The 23,158-nt window shown below is 39.7% G+C and overlaps 2 protein-coding genes across 3 annotated transcripts in view; one reads left to right on the top strand and one right to left on the bottom strand.

Moving 5' to 3' along the window:
- The window catches only part of mtus2a (microtubule associated tumor suppressor candidate 2a), a 45,932-nt gene extending 28,698 nt beyond the window's left edge, over positions 1–17,234 (top strand). The window contains exons 5-16 of one of the 2 annotated variants that reach the window (XM_063487482.1): positions 6,015–6,179; positions 8,329–8,427; positions 10,725–10,888; positions 10,972–11,097; positions 12,654–12,720; positions 13,049–13,263; positions 13,349–13,454; positions 13,562–13,635; positions 13,738–13,836; positions 13,969–14,088; positions 14,229–14,326; positions 14,467–17,234. In XM_063487482.1, coding sequence (XP_063343552.1) covers positions 6,015–6,179; positions 8,329–8,427; positions 10,725–10,888; positions 10,972–11,097; positions 12,654–12,720; positions 13,049–13,263; positions 13,349–13,454; positions 13,562–13,635; positions 13,738–13,836; positions 13,969–14,088; positions 14,229–14,326; positions 14,467–14,899 — 1,766 coding nt within the window. In that variant the 3' untranslated portion in view covers positions 14,900–17,234. Of the gene's footprint in view, positions 1–6,014; positions 6,180–8,328; positions 8,428–10,724; positions 10,889–10,971; positions 11,098–12,653; positions 12,721–13,048; positions 13,264–13,348; positions 13,455–13,561; positions 13,636–13,737; positions 13,837–13,968; positions 14,089–14,225; positions 14,327–14,466 lie in introns of both variants that reach the window. The other variant, XM_063487481.1, reaches the window with a different exon arrangement.
- Positions 17,235–18,700: 1,466 nt separating this feature from the next.
- Positions 18,701–23,074, bottom strand: stoml3b (stomatin (EPB72)-like 3b). Its single transcript, XM_063486694.1, has 7 exons — positions 22,934–23,074; positions 20,502–20,605; positions 20,324–20,396; positions 20,161–20,243; positions 19,862–20,065; positions 19,493–19,627; positions 18,701–19,359 (listed from the first exon to the last, which is right to left on the bottom strand). The coding sequence occupies exons 1-7, from the start codon at positions 22,995–22,997 to the stop codon at positions 19,171–19,173; spliced, it is 852 nt and encodes a 283-aa protein (XP_063342764.1). The 5' UTR covers positions 22,998–23,074; the 3' UTR covers positions 18,701–19,170.
- Between the last annotated feature and the right edge of the window lie 84 nt (positions 23,075–23,158).

The raw sequence follows: 23,158 nt of genomic DNA, 5'->3' as shown, positions 1-23,158 counted from the left end.
GACAGACTCTGTTTCATAGCTGAGAGAAGATTCCAGCAGAAGAAAGTTGATTAAGCCTGTGCCTTTGAGCAACACCGACTCCATGACAGAAACTCAATCGCCAAAACAAACTGTGTATTATCAGCTCTATTTGTCTTGTCTTGCGATAATAAAATATTGTAAGAAATCAAACGAAGGGCGGGCTGGAGCGAGCAGGGAGCTGAGAGGAGAAGAGCTGAAGGGAGATGCAGCGGTGAAAGCAAATTCAATGAGTCAAAATGAGCTAAGGGGAGAGAGGAAGGAAGACAGGGGAAAAAGGAGCGGAAAGCAAGGCGTGCGGAGATCTGCATAGAGAGGAGAGTGAATGCCATACCCCAGATGCCATGGCTCAGATCTAGTCTCTGACTCATGCTCGCTCACTGTGAACAGATGGTTTCTGTGGTGCATGTGCGCACACACTTATAAGCAATCGTCAATACACACACAAGCATACACACACACGCTGGTGGAGGAGAACATTAGATGGGCCAATTAGATATGGCTGCCATTCTGTGGTAGAGGAGAGAAAAAACTAACATGGCAGAGGCTTATTGAAGCGGCAGTGCTCTAACGGTGAGGATGGGCTCGACGGGGCTGTTTATTAACTGCTAAACTCCCACTCTATTTCATCCAGCTCTGTGTTAATCGAGCTTTATGAGCTTAAAAGATGCTTTAGACTGACAAAGATGCATGCATATTAATCAAGAGACAGAACCCCTGTCCATCGTTCTCTCCCCGCTGAGGAGCTCTTATTGCTATTTTACACTTTGGGCAAGTTTTTCACTGATGCATCTCTTAGAAGAAACAAATAACTCCAGGAAATATCTTTTTTAATGAGATAATTGCAGGACATCAAACATTTTTGAAAAGATTTTGGAATAATAAAATAGCTGCTAACACAAGCTACGTTTTGTTTGAGTTTTATTAGAAAGTTTCATGTTGTCAGCCAATATCGTTTCTTTTCCTCTTTTTTATTTACTAGTTTTTGCCTTTTTATTATTTTTTTATTTTACAGCCTCAAAGGCAACCTCTTTTATAGACACATAAATAATGTCGTCACACTTGTTATATGTAATTTTGTGGCTGAAAAATGTAAGCTTGTAAAATGAATAAATGAATATTTATTTTTTGCTTTGTTCTTTCAGAAACCTAAACAGGGAGCTTGATATTATCCTAAAAAGTGTCAATAACTAACAGGCGGGTGTAGTTTAAAGAAGAAGCGGGACCATGCTGGTAAATGCATTTTCATTAACTTATTCTGTAAAAGGCTTAGCACCTGGAGACAGAGTCTGAGTACTGCTAAAATAGTGCTGACTGCCTGTGCTCACTTCTCGTGCTGTTGCCTCAGTGAGTGAAATGACCGTTTTTGTCCAAGACTGTGACCAGAAGCTGAAAGAAATGCAGAGCAAATGGCTCGGCTTAAGAACACTTCAGCAGGGATGATTCTGGCTGTCACTTTGAACCCAGACTGTGGTTAACAGATGGTCTCCTACTGCCTCCTCTCTCCATCCTAAATCTTTCGCTTATTCTCTCCTGCTTTGAATTTTCATAAATCTTCTTTCTTCAAGACTGATCAAGAGCCTAACAGCAGTGTTATATTTATTCAAGAGAAAATGCTTTTCCTCCAGCCTAACTCTGAGGTCATTTCTTAAGACTGAACTTTAAATTGCCATTTGACTGCTTTCAGTCAGTGCTCCTTATCATAGAGGAGCATCTCTCTCTTGTTGACCATGAGAGGAGAAACGCTGTCCTTTTAGCTGGAATGAACTTTTAATCTCTTGGCATCTGTGTCCTAAGAGAGGAAAGGAGGCCCGAGGCTGCTGCCGTCAGCTCCTGTGTTATCATTTAATTCGACTGTCTACAACCCATGCCTTTGCTCTGTGGGGTTATTAATTTGATATTTATATATTCAGATATAACCTTACCATGACTTTCAAGAACATCACACATCATTGTAGCGTTTTATTCCCTGATATAAAACTGAGAATTGTGGGATGTACAATTCCGTGCATTTGCAAACTGTTTTTTAGTTACTATGAGAAGACCTTTGGTGACAATCTAAACTTAAAGTTTTAAGTTAAGGTAGCTTGAGATAAATTTCAGTTTGGAGCACATTTAAAGCCACACTTTCTAATTTTGAACCAATCAACCTCCTTCGTCAATTCCAGGTTGCACTTTCAATTAAAAGGAATAATGTAACCTGAATATTGAATATCAAATCTATATCTTATTCTATGTTTTATTCATCTTACTCTGTTAAGCAAGACCTCTGCGGGAGACTGGCCACTTACATGTTAGCATGCTTTGGAAACCCAGTATTCAAGTTAATCTACTTGTTGACCAGTTTTTAATATTTCATATTATTAATGTGATTTTATCTAGATAGCTTTTCTTCCAGATATTCTTTTACTGGTTCATCTACAAACACTGGATAGAGTCGATGGAGTCAAATTCCCTTCCTTATGTGGCTATATTTATTTATTTTTATTTTTTTTTTGACAGTTCTGAATTTCATTTATTCCACCTTTAAAACCAGCTGAAGGAAGGAATCAGCAGGAAGCCATTAATAAGCAGAACAAATTATGGCCTCTGATGAATATGAGTTTCAAGCTCCATTACACACGCTGTCTTTCGCACTGAACAGTGTTAAAGGAAACTGACATCTGTCTGTGAGAACATGTGGTCTAATTAAAAAAAGCTAAATTAGGGTTAGGCTTAAAAGTCGGTGTATAAATGGAAGACATTTTCAGTAGGTTTACACACTGACTTCAAATTCCAGTTATATCCATACATGTGTTGTCTAAATGTTTATTTAACAGGGAAACATTACTCATCACTTACACGATAAGTTTGTCTTAAATCACAGTACAAAAGCAGCATGCAAGCAAACCTGGATCTGTTACTTTTAACTTTGTGAATTAATTTATAGCTGTTTGTTTTTATGATTATTTCTTCTGTACTATAGCATGTGTGATGAAAAAATGCACAAATGCAGAAACTCAGTCATTTTAAGGCACAGGGTGTAATCTCTGTCTTAAGGTATTTGTACTTTTGTTGTTAAACAAAAATAAGCGAGAGAAAATAAAGGAATGGATTTATTGATTAAAACGCACAGTAACCGCATTAATTAACATTAACTTAATCATGAGTTAAACATAATAATATTAACAGGGAAATGATGATATCTGTTCATTGTGTCATCATGAATACTTTTTGTACTTCTTTTGTTCTTCAAGTACAAGTTTGAGTGTAGTGATTTTAAATTAAATATTTACGCATGGTGAGGCTGCTTCATCTATTTATATACAGGACGGAGTACCTCCAGCTCAGTAGGTATTAACGAGAAATGCTCATAAACCACAACTTAAAACATCTATACTCTTCGACTTGTTCTTATCAGGGTCGCAGGAGCCTATCCCAGTTAACATATGATGAACGGCAGAGTACACCCTGGACAGGTCGCAGGGCTAACACAGAGAGACAGACAACAATATGCACTCACATTCACACCTATGAGCAATTTAGACAATTTAGAATCAACAGTTAACCTAACCCAACTAGGTTATTTGTCTTTGGGAGAGAGCTGGTGAATCCGTTCAAGAGCGTGAAGGAAATATGGTGGAATCAAAGTCACGATCTTCTTGGTGTGAGGCAACAGTGCTAACCACCGCCGTGCTTGCCCTGACTTAAAACAGGACCAATGTAACCCCTTTACCTGCTTCATTAGTTATCTTACAAATATCTCAAAGAATCTGTTACCGCATGGTTCTTCTTTTTATATAATTCATAATACATCATTCGCCTTTTTGTTGGGTGGTAGGTGTTTTTCAGGGAAAAAAAGGGGGGGCTATTGATTTGTCATGTCAGCACTGCGCGCTGCACTGCAAGCTCCTACATCAGCGCCTGCGTATGCATGTTTGCACCTGGATGCATTTCCCCTGGGTTACTTTCAACGTGGATGGGCTTGATCAGTTTCTTGCTATAAATGTGAATGTGAAAAACACCAAAGAGTTCATGTCGCAGTGAGAACGAAGCATTTGACTATTTTACTTTCAAATTAAAATGTCGTTTTTGCCAGTGAATACCACTGAAAACCAAAAAGTCAGGTCAGTTCTGCTGGTCTTGGTTTAGCTATGAGGAACAAATCCATCCAATAAAATGGGCTCCCGCTGAGCCACAAAAGCCTGCTGTCTTTTGTCCTCAGCTGTTTCCTCTTATTCATGGTCCCTTTTTCGTTTCTTTGCTATTTTTCATCCGTCTGTATAAAATACTAAGCTTGCTGCTGGCTCCATTGCAGCACCAATTATTGCTCCTTGTAGGTCTTTTTATATCCTTTTGTTGCCTTCCTCCTAATTCCATGCATCCAGCCTTTTCCCTCTTTCTTTCTCTGTTATCCATCATCAGCTGGCAATTAGCCAATCAGTGATGCATATCAGCTTGATAATGAAATGCATCCCCCCTTTTCTCCTTCTCTAAGCCCTCAAATTAGTCGCCATCTTCTCTTTCACAGCATTCCCCAGTTTTGTATTCCCCACATCATCGTTTTCTCTTCGTCTCTGTACTCCGGGAGTTCATTTGTCCATATTTGACCTCTGACGAATGAGCTCATCTCTGTTTATATCGGCCAGCCAATTGATCTATGTCAACTCAGTTTAAATGTTCTAGGCTAGGTTTTCATCTTTTAAACCTCTAATATAAAGGATGCTGACAGGTTGAGCCACAGAGCTCTGTGAACGTAGTCCACTCCTCTCTCCAAGATTAGATTTGAATGAGATAAACTGACCATATCTTCAGCTGGTTAATGAGAAAGAAATGCTGTCAGACTGTCAGCAGCCTTAGTAATGAACTCCCAGAGGAGCTCTGGGATAATATGGAAGCTTGGGGAATGCAACATATGTCAACTGTGTGCTGACAAATCAGTGAACAATAAGACATGCTAGTTAGGTTAACTGGTGACTCTAAATTGGCTGTAGGCGTGGATGTGAGAGTTTGCAGTGATGGACTGGTGACCTGTCCAGGTTGTGCCCTGCTTCTCACCCAGTTAAACACCTCTAAATAACTCTAATTTACACAAGCAGATAAGAAAATAGATGGATGGAACTGTAATGAAACAATTAAATTAAAATTAGGAAATAAAATATATTGGTCATTAGAAAATTTGGATTGCAGAGTACACACTAAACAATTATAATTATAATCTTTGGACTCTTAATGCTTAATGCTTGTAATAATTCCACTTATAGCTGATTGTGGAATATTACATATAATATTGCTGTTTTTATATTTACACAATATTCATGCAGCAAATAGCAAAGCAAGTTTGCAGTCACTATGGGCTTGCGGCTGGTCAAAGGAAAGTATTGATAGATACATTCTAACAGGATTTTTTCCCTGTGTTGTTAAGCAACCAACTTGCGTTACAGTGAGGTACAAGTTGTGCTAAATGGCTTAATGATAATTTCATAGCTTCTTTCAATCAGCTTTAAAACCAATTCTTAATCCCTGTTTGATGGAAAAATGTTGAAGCTTGAGAATTGCCGGTAATCTCTTGTGTCACTATTGATCAGGAACGAGGAGATGAGCAGGATTTATGCCGTGCGAGAGAGAGTGTGTAAACTATCTGCCAGTTTTTCAATAGATTAGAGCTCCATTAAGAGTCAGGAAGAGCAGTAATCACTGCAAGTATACATGTTCCAAGTATTGTATGCCTGTCGATGTGTCCCTGTGTAAACAAATCCCTGTATGTGTGTGTGTTTGAGATTGTGTGGGTATATGAAAGACAAGTGTATGTCCCGGGTTAACGGACAAGAAATTGGGGGCAGCAGCAGTGAGACCCTGAGGTTAGAAACCATTTCCCGGTCCAGTGACCCTAAATGCAGTCAGAATATAGCCCTGTCCAGTTATAGGAATAATATGGGATCGCAAGAGATGTGAAATACAGAAAATAGGGCAGAAAACTCTGAAGGTAATGAGTTGGGGGTTTTTTTGTATTCTAGGTCTGAGTGTGAGTGAGGAGCCTCCTCTTCATAGAGTGACAACTGGCACTGCATCAACAGATCACCAGAGAGGGGCACCATGTCGCAGCAACAGCCTCCAGCCCCCCTCCACTCCGGCACTGCCCCGACGCTACCTTCCACCCCAGTCAAGAAGCTCCCCTGGAGGTCAGTAGTTTTCCTGGAATAGCGCACAGCGCATAGAGTCTTGGTTTGATAAAACCGAAAACAATTTTTTGTTTTTTCTGTGATTTGGCACAGCTAACATTTCTGCACTACCACACATCAGTTAAAACCCCTAAACCCTGTCTAGTAAATGTAGGCAATATATATTTTACATGCACATTTGTTCTCCATGAATGTGTGCAAAAGAGAGAGATGCATGTTTCCAGTAACAGATTGTGTCCTATTGTCTCACGCTGTTGTCACATATGTGGTTTACAGGCACGTATTGTGCACATATGTTAAAATAATTAAAAATATCATGAGAAATCCACATTAGAGGAGGCACACTGTACAGTATCCAATTGAATGCCACCAGAAATAAGAGGATGGAATTGACAGCAGCAATGTTCTTTTTCAAATGTATTTGTATTATCATACATGGAATTAACACCAGGCGCCCCATAGTATCGCACTTCACTCTGCCATACTTATACGATGTTATAAAAATGTCCTGTTTCTGCTTGAATAAATGACACAGAGCTACATGTTCTCTTCTGTGACATAAGCGAAATACATTTGAGACAAAACAATGCAGACATCGCTATTGTTGCCAACAGGTTCTTATCACAGATGCAGAAGATGTTGTGGGGATGAGAAAATATCCTTCACCCTGTGTGCCCTGAGCTGATACAGAGTGTGTTATGAATTATTGATGTAGAAAGTTCCTGGCAACCTGACTCATACCCTTTTTTTTAATATTAGTGTTGCATTAACGCTTTTTTTGGCTCTCTATAGGGTAGTACAGACTCATATGTACAGTCATGGCAATAAAAGAGAAGGTACACCATCTTTGAATTCTAAGGTTTTATGTATCAGGTCCTACAATGAGATAAATAGAACCTCAGATGAGCACCAGCACATGCAGTGTGTCATTATTTATTATTTATTTACCAAAAATCAAGCCGAAATGCAGAAACTGTATGTGGAAAAACTAAATACACCCCCATGATTAAGTAACTTGTAGAAACACCTTTAGCAGCAAAAAAAAAACTGAAGTAACATGTCATGAGCACGTGTATTTCTGCTTCAGCCTGTAAAAAATAACAACGGTTATTTCACGTAAAAAATATCTGTATCTTGGTCTGAACATGTTCTACTTGTTTGGAAAAGGTGCTCATATTAGCATGGTATTCCATGTAGGCAATGGGAAATGCAGCTGTGCTATCCTAAACAGCTTCACATCATAAGCATCTGCTGACCTTTTATTTTCAAGTAGCCCGTCCAGATTTAAATTCAGATTCTACAAAGCCTCACTGTGTGTTCGAGTCAGTACGGTGATGTGATGTGACAGTGTGTGGCAATAAAGATTCACTCTGAGAGCCACATTTGCATGATTTTACCAAAACATGCACAGTGAACACCGCACACACAGTGTTGCTGCAGAGCAAAAGAAACCTCCAGGGTTATATGGGGATTTGTTCAGGATCAGAGGCTTCTTTCCCGTAACAGGTCTAATTAGTTTCTTTTCAAGGTCTCGCTCCCACTCTCCTGCCTGCTTCACACCAGTCTCTCTGTTAACCTCTTGAAACTTCCTTCCTTCCTACTTCTTTATTTGCGTCACCTCTTTTTTCTCCTCCGCTTAGAATTTTTCGCCCCAATTTTCTACATTTTGAGCTCCCGTGTACTTGTTTCAAATCCAGCCACTTGTTCTTACATTCACTAGTTCTGCAAAAGATTCAATGTGAAACGCAGGAGAATGTTTTTGAGGCTTGAAATAATATTAATAAATCATTGGGAGTTCCTAATTGTTGCCTGTCTTGACTACAAAGTGCAATAGTGTCACATAGACGAGGGAAGATTTTTAGCACATCTGCTCAGCTTCTTTTTGACCCGCAATCCTGTGGGACATAGTTATACTACACAGCAGGGGGGATGTAGCTGGAGATGAAAGCAGAAGGGGTAACTGGAAAGATTGGAAAAAAGTTAGGAGAGGAGGAAAATCAGCCAAGAAATGGAAAAAAGTACAATAAAAAAGATTGAGGCAGGCAGGCAAAGTTGATTTGACACTCATGTGTGTATATCTGACATGCTGTACTAGCCAAATGTCACTGTGTGATATTCGGAGCCTAATCAACACCTTGTGTTGTGACAGTGAGCAGGAAGGAGTTTCAGCGGAGTTCAGAAGTCACACGTTCCCTCCCGTCCTCCCCAAAAAGGCTGGCTGTGGTTCCTCCCAAACCTCAGTCTCCAGGTGAGTTTTTCCTCTTTGTTATTATGCAAAGTGCAGATATATGGAATGGTGGTTTTCTTTGTCTACAATACAAAACAGAGGTGCTAGAAATCAAACAGTTTGACTCGCACACAGGTCAAACTGTTGATGGTAATATAGACACCTGTGCTTGTCCTACGATGGCAAGTCAAATTGTATGCAATTAAAAAAGCCTGTGCCAGAATCCCAGTGGCTGACTAATTGTACACTATTCACCCTGAACAATAAGACTTAACATGTATTGTATAGCTCCACCTCACTCTGCTGATAGAGCTGCCTTATCTGCTGATGAGTATGCTCTGGGGTGTCCCGCCCCCCAAATATTTCTAATACCCAGATGTGGTTATACACAGTTTGAGGTGGAGATTTGTGATATTTAACAATTTCTTCTATGTTGTGGTTTCATCCATGTGGTCTGGAAAGAGCAGAGTAATTTTCTTTTGGGATTGCGGAGAGAATCCAGATGTTTCCTAGCAGAGTCAAACACATCTCCTCAGGCCACTTATTTTCTCACTTTAGTGCTGCTGTTCACCTTTTTCTTTACTGCTGCTTTCTCGGACCTCGTCTACTCCTACACGGTCCCAAAATGAAAGCATTTTTCTTCTTTCAAATTCCCAGCATCATTGATTTTGCTCTTGTTTACTGAAATTTGCAGACTGTTGTTCCACCTTGAAGTTGCTCTGGACACGATCCCAGCAAGATGCTAGCGAGAGAAAGTGAAACTGATATTCACCTCGTGAATATCTCGGCCTTAATATCTTTAAGAACACCCTAAAAACACACAGACAAACACCTCCATCTATGCTCTCCGCAAGATCTGCCATTACCTTTTCTCATTGTTTCTTGCATCGTTATTTCTCATCCATCCACCTCTCCGCTCTCATCTGCATGCTGCCTTCACACTCATCCATATATGCTCATTTAGTATTCAGTATCCTCTCTCTAACCTTTCAAGTAGAACCTGCACATGTCTAGGTGTGTGTGCACATGCACGCTTGTGCACATGTGCCTGAAAAAGAGGCAGAGAGCATTTACTGAAAATAAAGGAAAGGGATTCCTAATAAGGCGTCAAGGCAAAGAAAGGACATTGAGATAGCTGGAGCTCTGGAACAATTGCTGACGCTTGCATTTTTTTTTAACAGATGGCATCAAAACATCTCTGCATTTTTTTTTACCTTTTGGTCTTTATTTCTGTAATTTTTATCAGAGAGCTACTCCTACTAATGTGTTACATTTCTACCTGAAGCCCTTTGGTTATATTTGGTTAAACTGGTTATAGACATCAATCATCAAGACAGTTATTCAGTTCATCTGCAGCTATTCAACTCTATCCATTCGTTGCTCTTTTTTTCTTTCTTTTTTTTTTGTATTTTACCCTCCCCACCCCCACCTCCCTCCAAACAATTTTGCACTCATTACCTGGGACCCTGCTCCCCAAGCCCAGCCTCGTGTTGCCATGGAGACCACTCCCCATGCTCCAGCAGGCCTGAATTATATGGTTGAGGCAGGTGATTTTATTTTATTTTATTTTGTGTGCAAGCACATTTCCACCTACAGGCTGGTTTGTGAGTCTGTTGCTAATATAGAGTAAATTTTATGGTATACACACACACTCGCACTGTAACAAGGTGGCACACAGGTTAATCGCCTTGCTTGTGTGTCAGCTACGTTTTAATGATTGTGCCCCTTCAGACACCGTTACTTTGATGTGCCCAAATGTTTCTTTACATATGCATGTTGTAAATGAAACACCCACGTTAGCATACTCTATATTACTGCTGCAGTTAAATCCTTATTTGAGAGAAGTTTACACATTTATCATGAGTTTAGATGGCTCATTACAAGAAACTACCTCAAGACTGTATTAAAAAAAAAAAAGATTTAATTAAATTACTACCATTTATCCTGAAAATGCGATCACTGATTCACCAGTTGAATTTTGATGTTTAAAATTGCCAGATTCCATTACGGATATTTTTTTCGTTTCGTGTATTTACTTCCTGTTTGTTACCCCTTTATGCTGGGAAACTACTGAACTGTTTTAAAAGTGTCTCTCCTTTTTGTCACTTTCATTCAACACTAAAACTGATGTGACAGAACAGATAAACTTTGGCCTTGGTATATATGTTTAATTGGCTGATGTTCAGTTGATACATTTGTGAGTCCCTAATGTCTTGTTAGTTTCCTTAAAACACACACAAGCACACACACATACACACACACACACACACACACACACGCTCATTCTAACCTTATTTGATTGTCTTTGTTGCGTGCAGCAGCAGTCCGGGGCTCAGCTCCCTCTGGGTCCCCTCGCCGCGTGGCCCCCCTGAGGCTACAGCAAGAACAGCAGGAGAACCTGCAGAGAGAGAAAGAGGAGGCTCAACAGAAAGAGAAACAGAGGCAAGCGGATGAGAGAGAAAAAGAAAAGCAAAGAGAAGAGGTGGGTAACTGAGAAACTCTGCAGCACCGTTTGGGCCGTGCTCCGTTCTGTTCATTCCGGTATTATTCTGTGTCGCTTTTCAGGTTCAGAGGCTGCAGGGACGCTGCGAACAGCAGGAGAGACAGCTGAAAGCTCTTAGAGATGAACTGAGGAAGACTTCGCTGGGTCTAGAAGCTTTCATAGTCACCACTCAGCATTATTGCCTCAAGGTAGCGAACTGGAATGATACTGTGCACAGTATTACTGTAATCACCATATTAAGGTTTAAAGGTTCACCTGCCATCCCATGCAGATTTACAACATAATACCGCAGTCTTAGTGTTTACACCAAGCCTAATATGTATGACACACGTGCACACAGTGCGCACGCGTGAATTTAAGGGCACATGCAGTATTTAACAGCATGAAGTGTTCACAGCATGGTCAATGAGCTGCTGGATGAGAAACAGTTTGAACGGTGTGACTGTGGAAAGGATGTACCAGAGTTCAGTGTGTCACTGATCTGGTTTCATCCAGCTCTCTGTGTAATGGGATGCTTTAACCTCTGAGGTGCTGTGGCAGTAATACCAGTGCCAGACTGTCGGGGGACTGTCTGACTTCTTTATGGTCATTGTCTGAGTGCTGCAATCACAGGTCCACACTGCAGATATACAAGACAGGGAAAGTACAAGTGTGACTTTTGAGTGGATTTGAGCTCCCTCTGCTGGCATCAGTCAAAAACTACAGCTAGAGCATTGTATATAGCACTGTGTAAACAGTTCTGTATAAGCCAGACTTTCTTGTACTTTTTTTAAAAGTGGTGTTAAGCGATAGGTAGGGTTTTTGAAGGTCTTTGGCATCATTGGCTGCTTTTTCACTCATTTTCAGTCCTGTACATGTACCCGACCATTTTCTAATGAATGGCCTTTTGTTTAAGCCACTTAACATTAACCTATGAATCATTCACGCACAAAAAAAACACCTAAACTACTGTGGTGTCTAAACATAACACACAACTTAGCAAAAAAACAATGTGAAATTGTATCTTTGGGCACTTTGTTATGTGTCACAAAGGCACATATGTTTCCCTTTTCTCAGGCAGAACCTACCAAAATTACTAAAGACAACATAATAGTATTTTTTCACCATCAAGAAAACACAAATTTGAAACTTTTTGTTCGAAACATTGTCAGCATGTATGAGAGAAGTACAGTGAATGTCTATAGCCATCTGTGAACCACAGTCAGGGCTCTGATATGGTTTGAGGCTTTAATCTGTGCAATAACATCTGGAAAGCTTCTGATTAGCAACAGAATGTTTTTTTTCTAGCAGTAAAAAAATCCCTTACTGCTATTTAAGGTAAAGATTAAGAGCTTTTTGTGGCAGTGTGGATTTTTGGATACATTTCAAATAAAAGCATGCTGTCCACTACGTTGGTTAATGAATGAAAAACTAATCTATTACCTACCCATCATGTTTATTTTTCTGTCGAATCTTTTAAATGTAACTAAAGCAGTCTGTACTGCAGCTAAAATGAGCTATATATGTGATTGATCTGCCAAACAAACCCAGTGTCAACAAGTTTTTTGTAGTTAAAAGGCCAGTAAATCCATAAATAAATAATTTCCAAGATAGACTATTGGCCTTCTGTTCATTATTTAAACTTTTATTATTCTCTTTGGCCAAATTCAAGGCCAGTCTGAGGTCATTTGAGTTTAAGAATTCCAGTTGATTTGTACTTGGGCTGTGCACTGTGTCAACAATGACGTTCATTTTTGTTTTTCAGAATGAAACCACAGAAGAAAATCAAAGGAAGTTGTCTTTGGAAATGCAAAAGATCAGAGAGGAAATGGGTAAGAATGAATCATTTGATCAAATCACTTAAAGTAATGTACGGCTGTTAAGCACAGTTTATGTATTCTAGTTAGAATCACTAGACCATTATAACTACCTATTATTCATATCTGGGCCGTTCATACAGTGAATTGTAAAGGTGTAATCAGTGTAAAAGGCAGATTTTTTTATTTTTACATTTTATATTTCAACATAAAATGATTTGCATTAATGATTTCCAAATAGAAATGTTGGTTTTAAGCTTTCTATAGCTGCTAGTGTAATTAGTAGACCTCATCGCGTAACAAGATGGCAATATCAATAAGATACAATGTACTTCATGCACAGCCTCAAACTCAGTGCGCTGGGAGAGACTCCAGAGAGAGAAGGCAGCGCTGGAGGTGGCGTTTGAGCGAGAGCTGCAGGAGCTGCAACTGCAACAGGAGGCAGAGCTGGCTGCTGTGGAAGAAGGACTCAGGAAGTGTCACTCAGCAGAGGCAGAGCACCTGAAGGCGGAGCATCGGTCAGAGATGGAGGAGTGTAGGACTCAACAGCAGGAGCAGGTAGGAGAAAGGCATCGGTGGGAGGAGACTGGTTTGTTTCTGTCATTAGCTGGCTTTAACGTGCACGTGTGTGGCTGTGCGTTAGATCGAAGAGATGACAGTCAGCCATCAGGCAGCCATTCAGGAACTCAGAGACATGCACAACATCACCATGGCAACACTCCATGAAGAGCACGCCCGTACTATGAGAGGTATGAATGTGGGGTTTGTTTAATAAAATAAAACACAATATGATGCAAGCACTGCAGGGAGTCACACCAGCTCTCTTCTTTTATCATCCTTGTAAATCTGCACGCAGACTTAAGGAAAGCTCACGAGCAACAGAAGATCCTTCTAGAGGAGGACTTTGAGAAGCTTAGACTTTCTCTACAGGTATGATACTGAAAAAAAAAGAAGATCTTTTTTAGGTTTAAACCTAGACGTTTGTACTGGTACAGTGTGTAATCTTGTATTTTTGTGTGTGCATTTTCTCAGGATCAAGTGGATACTCTCACCTTTCAAAACCAGAGTCTGAGGGAGAAGGCCAAACGCTTTGAGGAGGCTTTGAGGAGGAGCACAGATGAACAGATAGTGGTGAGTAAATACCCTGCATATATATACAAAGAGCGCAAACAGAAACTTGGCATACTTCTGAGACGCTGGGTGCCTTTTATTCAAACACTCCCTTTCATTCATTTATTTTTAAATGCGCTTCTTTTATGGCAGGATGCTTTAGCGCCATATCAACACATCGAGCAAGACCTCAAGAGTTTGAAGGAGGTCGTGGAAATGAAGAACCAGCAGATACACCAGCAGGAGAAGAAGATCTCTGACCTGGAGAAAGTGGTAGGCTCAAATAAGCCACCTTAACCAGCATCTTCTACACTGCCTTTTCCACAAATTCACACCATTTTGAATAGACAGAAAGGTCAGTGTGGTCTGTATAATGATAGATTGCGGTATGGTTGTTTTCTGCTTTTGAGCAGGCCCAAAAGAACGTGTTCCTCGAGGAAAAAGTGCAGGTTCTGCAACAGCAGAATGAAGATCTTAAAGCTCGCATTGAAAAGAACCTAGCCCTGTCCAGGTAACAGGCATCAAGTCATCATCATTAACATTAATGCTCAGCGTTCACTACTTCATGCCTACCTCTCCTGTAGGTACATTCAGAGTCAGCCTTTGAGGTTAAAGTTAACAATACCTCCCCTTTTGTCTTTTTCCATGCAGACAACTGTCTGAGGAGAACGCAAACCTCCACGAGTCAGTCGAGAAGGAGAGCACTGAGAAGAAGCGCCTGAGTCGGAACAACGAGGAGTTGCTGTGGCGTCTCCAGACCAGCCCTCTCGTGTCTCCAGCGTCCTCCCCACTCCACCGCTCCTTCTCTACCTCACCACTTCCCTCATCCCCATTATTTTCCTCTTCACCTGTAGCAGGGTGTGACTCCCCCACTCACTGCCATGGCTGTCCTCAGCAGGCCCAGTACTCCTCTCCCTCCCACAGAGCTGCTGCTATCAATCAGAATCTCTCACCAGGACCAGCCACACCCACACACAGGGCAGTAACTAATCAGAATTACTCCCCCACCCATGTCACACCCACGCACAGGGCACCACGCAGTCGCTGTAATTCAAATACTTCTCTCAGCTCTTTGCAGAGATAAGTTCTTTCCCTTCTAAATTTTCTCTTCTGACTAATTTGCCCTTTATTTTATTTTCTCTTTCCCAACCTTCAGTTTGTTTTTTTGCAAGCCTGTGGTTTCCATTCATCACAGCATAAACTGGACAGACTGTACACTCAGTGCTAAAGCAATGAGGTTACACAGTCCTGTACTTTTATCAGGCTCTACAGCTGTTGGTGTCCATCATATGAAAGTATCATGATACACAGAAACACAATGTGGATACATACTGTGATAATGACAGCAAGCTCTGTTCCTTTTTCCCAGCCCACACTTTTACTGAAATAGTCTTGACCTGTAGGCCGTAGATAATGTATGATAATGGCACAAACAGTGCTGTAAACTTCCCCTGCATGGGTAGTTGTGAGTCCTGCACAGTACATAGTACAACAGTGCACATTTACAGATGGAAAGTAGCACACTGCTGGCACCACAGCGCATACTCTGGTGTGGTAAGAACACAAATATATCAACTATGTAAAATAAGCTATAATTTCTAATTGGGATTAGTTTCCCATACTTTCATGAATGCATTAATTAATTTTTCTCCTCTTTTTGGATTGTATCTCTAAAAAAATCCCTAACAAAGCGCCTTAAACTGGGTCCTGCAACCTCACCAGCAGAGAACGACCAATGTTTTATTTATAAAGGACTTTGGATAAAGAATTGGTTTGTATATTAAAAAAAACACCTAAAAACAAGTCATGTTTCTTACCTTCCTCAAACTGTATTTAAAATTTTGTAATTACTTAATTTTAGCTGACAGATTTACTTGTGTGGAACAGCCCTCCTTGGAACCCCAGCCATTTTTATCAGCAAAACACAAAGAACTTATGTCTTTTAAAACCTTGCCAGGTCTTCCTACACATGAGCTACTCTTCACTTCTGGGATCCCTCAGGTCAACTTGCAAAAACTATGTCTGCCATTCTGGATTTACCTCAGTGGGAATGTGCCGTCTGTTGTGTCTCTAGCTCAACGGCAACGTCAACAAAAATCACACAGCTACCGCGGAGCTCAAAGCTAAGGGGGGAAAACCTAGCACAGGAATCACTGTTTTAAATGTTGTGGATTTCTTTATAAAGCAACGTTTCTATCTAATTTATTACATGTGTTTTGCTACTTAGCAAGCATGTACTGTGAAAGTCTTCCAGTTTTAACATGAAACTTATTATTGCTGTGATTTGTCTATTTATTAAGCTCGAGGTGTGAAGAAGATAAATGGCGTTAGTTACTTATAAAATATCACCTACGGGTCACAAGTCGAACGTGATGTACCTGAGGAAAAAGCGGCTATACTGCATATTATGTGACTGGTTGTCTTCACACATGCAGTTTTTTGCAAAAGTTTTGCACCTCTGAGGAGACTGCAAAGTTTTTGAAGTGAAACCGTTTTGTTCAGACCCTAATGCCCAGATTCTTGTTTCATTAACTTAAGAAAAATTGCAACATGCACAAAATCTATCTTACTATTTAATAGCTAGCTTACTTTTAAAGCATCAGAACTTTGTTAACATAACAGACCTTGAAGATTTTTATAAGACAACATGCTGTAAAGAATGTAATTTGCCCACTGATGCACAAACTTCTGCAGAAAACTGTACGTTGATGGTGTCGTATGGTAAAATATAGTATCTATAAGCTATGTAAATTTTCAAAAACGAACCCTCTGTTTACCTCTTCGTGGTGTAGTACAGTAACGTAGTCCTTTCTCGGTCTGTTAACTTCTTCAGATATTCTTCTGGTTTGTTTATCTGAACAACACTTGTTATTCTTTGATTATCATGTTGTAAACATTTGCGAGCTACGCTGGATTTCCGGTGTGCGAGAATATATTGTTCAGGGAGTTGTTTTCTAAAATTAGATTAGAAATCCTTTCTTTTTTTTTATATAAATATAGAGAGAGCTTCTCAACACAGCATTATACATTTCCAAGATATTCCCCAAGATAATTTTTCATTTATATCAAATACAACAGAGAAACCAACAACTGATATATACAAATGAGAATTATTTTATAGCATACAGTATGTTATACCTGCCTCCTGTACTGTACTCTTCAGATTAACTTCCCCTCAGGGTCTTAATCTCTCGTCCAGCTTCGAACAAGCCAAGATCAAAGTTGTGTACAGTATAATCTCAGATTTACTCACAAATAAACAACAACAACAAAACAAAGCTAAAACAGTTCAGACTATATGTTAAAAAGGGGTCACTGTAAATACAACAGGCCCAGGAGAAAAGATGAAGTTGGCAGCGCTAATGGGAGCATGAGTTAGATTTAGAAGCTGATCAAATATTGTTAATAGTTTAATAGATGCATGAAAGGGGGGGATGGGGCTGCGTCGGGGGGTGGGGGGCACCAATTCTTAACATTTCTAAAACCGCCCCTGGTTTCATCTTCTGTTCACTTACAGATGAAAATGTTACCAGCATGTAAAATATATGGCGTTTCTGAGTTACCAGTTTTTCATTACCTTTAAGTAAAGTTGTATTTGCTATACCAGCACTTTTGACTGAAAAAAAAAAGGAAATAAAAGCGGGATTCTTTTCATGGATCTTTTTTTTTGTATGAGACATGCACAGGGTTAACTGTTCTTAAACGAGCGAATGTCGGCGTTTGAAAAAGGAAAAAGTATCTCAATTGTGACTGATTTTGTACCTATACTAACAGTTTTTGAGAATGTCAAAAAGAACATGCCAGTCAGAAAGTCACTGTGTTTTCAGTTTTTTTAGGACCACAATTCACCGACACTGAAAGATTCTTTAGGTTTCTCCTAAAAAGTTACTTAAGCTGCAAAAAATTACAGTCAACGTGGATGCAACAAAATTATTGTTTACAAGTGACAGCGCAAAGTTACCAGTGTCGTATTTAATGAATATTTCACCACTGAATGGACTTTGATTTCTAAACAATGAACTGGTATTGTAGTGACCCTGCAATGTGTCCTGTGGACATCTTACTATGTGCTGAATGTCAAAAACCTAACCACTGCGTTTTAGGGTTTTTTTTTTCTTCTTTTTTTACAATTTGTTCATGTGATTTTGTTTAATATACAAGGACCTTTTGTCTGACGACTATGTAGCAGCCATTTAACATGTAGCACTTGGCTGAGCCTCCCCGTAAAACACGAGTAATTTATTCCATTTATTAGGGGGCAAAACGCCCATTTTAATATTTAAATGCTGTCGTAGCAAATGTTTGTCGACTTTCAGCTCTTAAATTTGAATTTGTGTGTGTAAACTATACAAAGACTCATTTTGGAACTGGTAGAGGAACAAGGTTTACAGAATACTGTTTGTTCTGGCACTGATTGTACGTTTGAATGTAAATACATTTACAACATGAGCTGTGTCTTAGTGCACCAACAGAGTAATAGAAGCATGTTTTTTGTTTTATTTTTCTTTTCTGTCTTTGCTGTTTTATCGCTCTCCCTTTCTCTTATTTAACCTCTCAGCATTTGTGATTGTCAAAAATGTAACTGTAGCGTAGGAGACCTAGAAAATGAAGAATGAAATAGTTCATCAATGTAATGTGATGCACAGTATGTTGATGCCTTTGATTTGTTCTTTTTGGGGGAGAGCAGAGTATTAAAATGTTTAAGAAAAGTGAGGGAAATCCTTGTGTTCATTTTAGTAGTACTAAAGCGTGTTTAGCTGCTGTATATTCAGAGCTAGTTTAATAGTTCTTTGTCATCTTTTTTGTCATCACTTGTCTTTTCTTCAAACAACAATCTTCTCATCTTTTAAGACGCCACAAAATAATTCTCTACACAAGACGTTACTTCTTTTTAAATGACTTTTATTTTTGGAAACAAAAGCATCTTTTGGTAGTTAACAAATAAATTCAAAAGAGAAATAACATCGTCTGTTAAGCGATGAGAATATAAACTATACAGAATATTACAAACACAATAATTATGAAGCAGCAAAAGCTTTATAAGAGGTATCCCAGAGAAGGAACAAACAATAGTTTTGAAACAATTTACAGAAATATAACAAAAAAATCAGTCACTCATGCACTGTATAATGAACTGCAGACAATTTATTGCAAATGTTTATCAGAATATTGTTCTGGACAAATAACAACAGGTTTAGTCAAGTCACAGCTTGAAGTAAACATGAAGATTTTCTGTGATTACTCTTTGGCATTTGCAACAGTTTTTTGGTTTTTTTATGCACATATATGCAAATCAGTCGTTTGATTCAAGCTTCACGATGAGCAACAAGCTGAGGCATCATCAAGCCGGCGACCTCACTTCCTCATGAAGTGGGAAATGACATCCATGGGCAGGGGGAAGATAATGGTGGAGTTCTTCTCTGCCGCGATGGTGTTGAGAGTCTGGAGGTAGCGAAGCTGAAGGGCTGAGGGAGACTCGGCAATCACAAGGGAAGCCTCTTTCAGGGCACGGGATGCATTCATCTCACCCTCTGCTGCGATCACCTGTGCGTGGATCAAAACAGAGTGAGTGATCAGGAAATGCAAAATAAGTCATTTAAAAGTCAAAAGTGTGAAAACAATGCACTTCTCTTTCTTTCAAAAACTAGGAAGTATTTCATGTGTGACATTTCCAGACCTTAGCCCTGGCCTCTCGCGCAGCCTCGGCCTCAGCGGCCATGGCCCTCTGCAGCTGAACCGGCAGCTTCACGTCTTTTATCTCCACACGCTCCACCTTGATCCCCCAGTTGTCTGTGGCTTCATCCAAGTTAGACTGGAAAAGTCAAGAAGACGAAATGATCACATCTACAGCTTACAGTGTAAATACACAGTATGTTTGGGAAACAGAGCAGATACTACGCACATCCGAGTCTTTTTTTAGGTATTAGAAATATGATGCCAAAAATAAAATGGAACTGGGTTTTTCATATTCAGATTCATCTAAAGGGGATTTTCTGGCTTCTGAAAAACCTCTAAAAACCACACATTCAGGCTTCAGGTTTTATACCTGCATGCTGTGAGCGATGCCCTCGCGGTCAGACAAGACTTCAGCCAGGTTCTTGGTTCCCAGGACATTTCTGAGGGTGGTTTGTGCCAGTAGGCGGGTGGAAAAGTCAGCATTGGTAACGTTGGCCACAGATGCGATGGGGTCACTGACGCGGAAGTAGACCACGCCATCTACGCTAACTGTAACTGAATCTTTGGTCAGGATCTATAAAAGAAATACATATACCAGCATGATGAGTCATTTTATAATGCTGCAAGGGGGCAATTTTACATCATTTTGTTGTTCCTCTACAATCCTACCTCTTGTGGTGGGATGTCAAATGAAATGGTTCGCAGATCCACTTTCACAAAGGAGTCAGTGCATGGCAAAACAAAGAAAATTCCTGTGGACAAAATAAATAAAGTAAACACAAATTCTTTTATCTAAAAACCCAACAAATGTGCAAACCCTGAGCGTTTCTACCTGGTCCTTTAGGCTTCCTGTCTGTGATGCGGCCCAGTCGGAAGATGACAGCTCGCTCATACTCCTGAACGATCTGCAAGACCACCAAAAACACAAGCTGAGTTCATGTTAACAGCAGCAAAGGAAGCTGTGGTTTCAGCTCCTCAGCCCACTGTGCTTATTTAGTTATCTCGCTCACCTTCAGACAAAACCAGATCGTTATGGGGAAGAGCAGAACTGTGAATAGGCCAGCGAGTATAACTATGATCCAGCCACACGCTCCCAAAGATCCTGTGCGTTCGGCTAAAGAGAGAGAAAAACAAAGAGACGGCATGTGTTTAAATGTGTTTGGCACACTTTGACACCCATACGTGGATGGAGAGGAAAGTTACCTTGTTATTTAAGTTAAGTATTAGCTCTAATCACGCTTACATAGAAAATTGGATCTGATTCAATGAGGTACACAAAGATCTTCTTCAAGCTCTCAAGCTTCAGCTGCTAAAAGATCAACAAACTATTCAAAACTGGATTACGTGACAACAATTGTAATTAATATTTTCCCAGAGTTCATAATGGTCTTATTGTTGGACTGCTCCTCACATTTCCAGCTTATCTTAAATGTTGGGTATAAACAAAAGGTCCGTGTCAACCATTAAAATAAATATTTTCCTTGTTATCGTGATACCTATCTGGGTATTTCTCCTCAGATTTCCATCCCAGAGCAAACACAGATACACAGAGAGCTAAACTGTTAGCGTACACATGAAAACACTCTCCCATGCTCTGTGCACACACTGAAATATTTACTCACGCAACACAATCTTGGGATTTCTGCTTTGTTTGTGAAAAGAAACCATTAAAAACAGAGAAGGGTCAGTGTGTTCACGACTCATGGTGTACAGTCTTTCTCTGCGATTTTGTGACATGGCCATTAAACAATGATGTTTAACTTTATGCTGGATTATTAAGCAGCATCAGAGAAATGTTGTAATGTTGAAGCGTAAGTCTCAGTTTTATGGCTAATTTATCTGCTTATTTTATATGTGAGCTGGTTTTCATTGGGAATAATAAAAATAAAATGAGCGCCTGGAATTGTAACAAGGCAAAAAAAAACCTTATCTGAGACATATAGGTACAGAATGTCCCAGATGAGTAACCTGCTTAAATTTATTGTGGATCCCTTTGGAACTGGAGGTGAAATCTTTTGGCTTTTTGTATCTACCACACAGGACACCTGAGGGACGGCTTTTAACCCTCATCTGCCAAGTAGGCCGCCACACAATGCAAAAGTGCGTGGGTGGAAAGCAGAGCGCAGGCACGGGCAAATAAAAAGGCCTGTTTACACAGTTGTAATTCATATTTTCCTTGAGACAATTACACTCACACTCAGTTTTCCATCTCACAGTTTACACAAATGTTTAGTCATGCAATATCATCTCCTTTTTTAAAATGTTTTGATTTGGGAGGGGTCCCTGTGCTATGTGTAATGGGTTACACCTCTAATAACAGCATTTGAGCCTCTTTATATGGTTTACAATAAAGGCATTACAAAATGACTCCAATGTGAATCACTAAACAGGGCTACTATAGGATGATCTTAAGTATACTTTAATATAAAGAGATGACCTTTATGTTGCTTTTATGCTCTGTGGTATCTTTTCTGTGGTAAAAAGAAAAAGAAAAAAAGGAGGTGTTGTTTATGCTTTCAAACAAGGAGACATCGATCATTAACAGGAAACAGCTTCCTGTGGTTTGAATGTGTTGCTGTGAGACTCAGACCACTGTGCTGAAATCTACAGGAGTTTTAATCCACCTTGCAAACCCACCTCAGTTGTTTCATATGTTCTATGGCTATTATTTAGAAGTTCTATATTATAAAAAGGATACAAGACGGTCATTTTAATTGAATCACAGCTTTCATTGTGCCTATTTTTAATGTCTGTATATTTCATTTTAGAGAAAAAATAATAAGCATACTTTTAGTTGAGTTGTAGAAACTTAGCTAAGACATTTAGCTAAGGAATCCTAGCTGGCTCAGTACACTAACCGATCTTTGCACCCAGGTAATATTTTACCTACGTCAAAAATAGAAATGCTGCCCACACAGCTATCCGTTTGGCATTATCTTGTCCGACAGACTGGTGATAATAAAAACAATGGGGAAAAAAGTGATATGGAAACAACCCCTTATCAACGACCACATAAAGGACATTTCCATACATGCGAACATGACAGCGCTCTCTTTTCACCAGTGCACACACACATAAAAAAGGAGGCACACAAACACTCAAAGTCACATGCTTTGGGACTGTTTGTCTTGGTGGCATGTGATTTCTGTCACTATGACGATAGAGTCATACTATACCCCTAGTCTCTTTAGCTGCTTTCCATCTCCACACCGACTATACAGATATAAAACTGATACTAAAATGACTCACAGAACAAGGATGATATTTTACATGTAATTGTTGGCCAACAATAACATTGTGCCTTGTTGGAGAAGGATATAACTCTGTTCTCGATTGAAGTAGTAGTAGTAATAGTAATAGCTTACTTAACACAGTCAGTAACAGGATATCGAACCCTTAAAAAACAAAGTAATAATAATAATGATATTGAAAGTCAGCTTACATATCAAGTCCTCTTTGCTCATTCCTCTCCTCTTCTGGCTTTCCATCTGGTCTTCCATTTCCATATGCTGGTAAAACTGAGAGTGGTTAGTAGGAAGTGCGTTTAGAGAGAGTTTGTTGAAGTGTGCCTGAACTAGAGCAAGTCCGCCTGCCTTTTAAAGAAGCGCTGCTGCAATACAATGTGGCCCAAGGTGTGGGCGTGGCTCTGATTCAGGGTCAATCATCG

Source organism: Pelmatolapia mariae, linkage group LG10_11 (genome assembly GCF_036321145.2).
Source record: "Pelmatolapia mariae isolate MD_Pm_ZW linkage group LG10_11, Pm_UMD_F_2, whole genome shotgun sequence".
Classification (NCBI taxonomy): domain Eukaryota; kingdom Metazoa; phylum Chordata; class Actinopteri; order Cichliformes; family Cichlidae; genus Pelmatolapia; species Pelmatolapia mariae.
Note: the sequence above shows the minus strand (reverse complement) of the source record. Positions and strands in the feature narration are given on the sequence as shown.

Bases quoted from the DNA above. Each gene is read 5' to 3' on its own strand.
- stoml3b (XM_063486694.1), bottom strand. From the start codon at position 22,997: ATGGAAATGGAAGACCAGATGGAAAGCCAGAAGAGGAGAGGAATGAGC. The intron at 20,244-20,323 runs GTAGAAACGCTC...TTTTGTCCACAG, and splicing joins CAGGAAGCCTAAAGGACCAG to GAATTTTCTTTGTTTTGCCA. The intron at 19,628-19,861 runs GTATAAAACCTG...TGACTTTTCCAG, and splicing joins GCATCGCTCACAGCATGCAG to TCTAACTTGGATGAAGCCAC.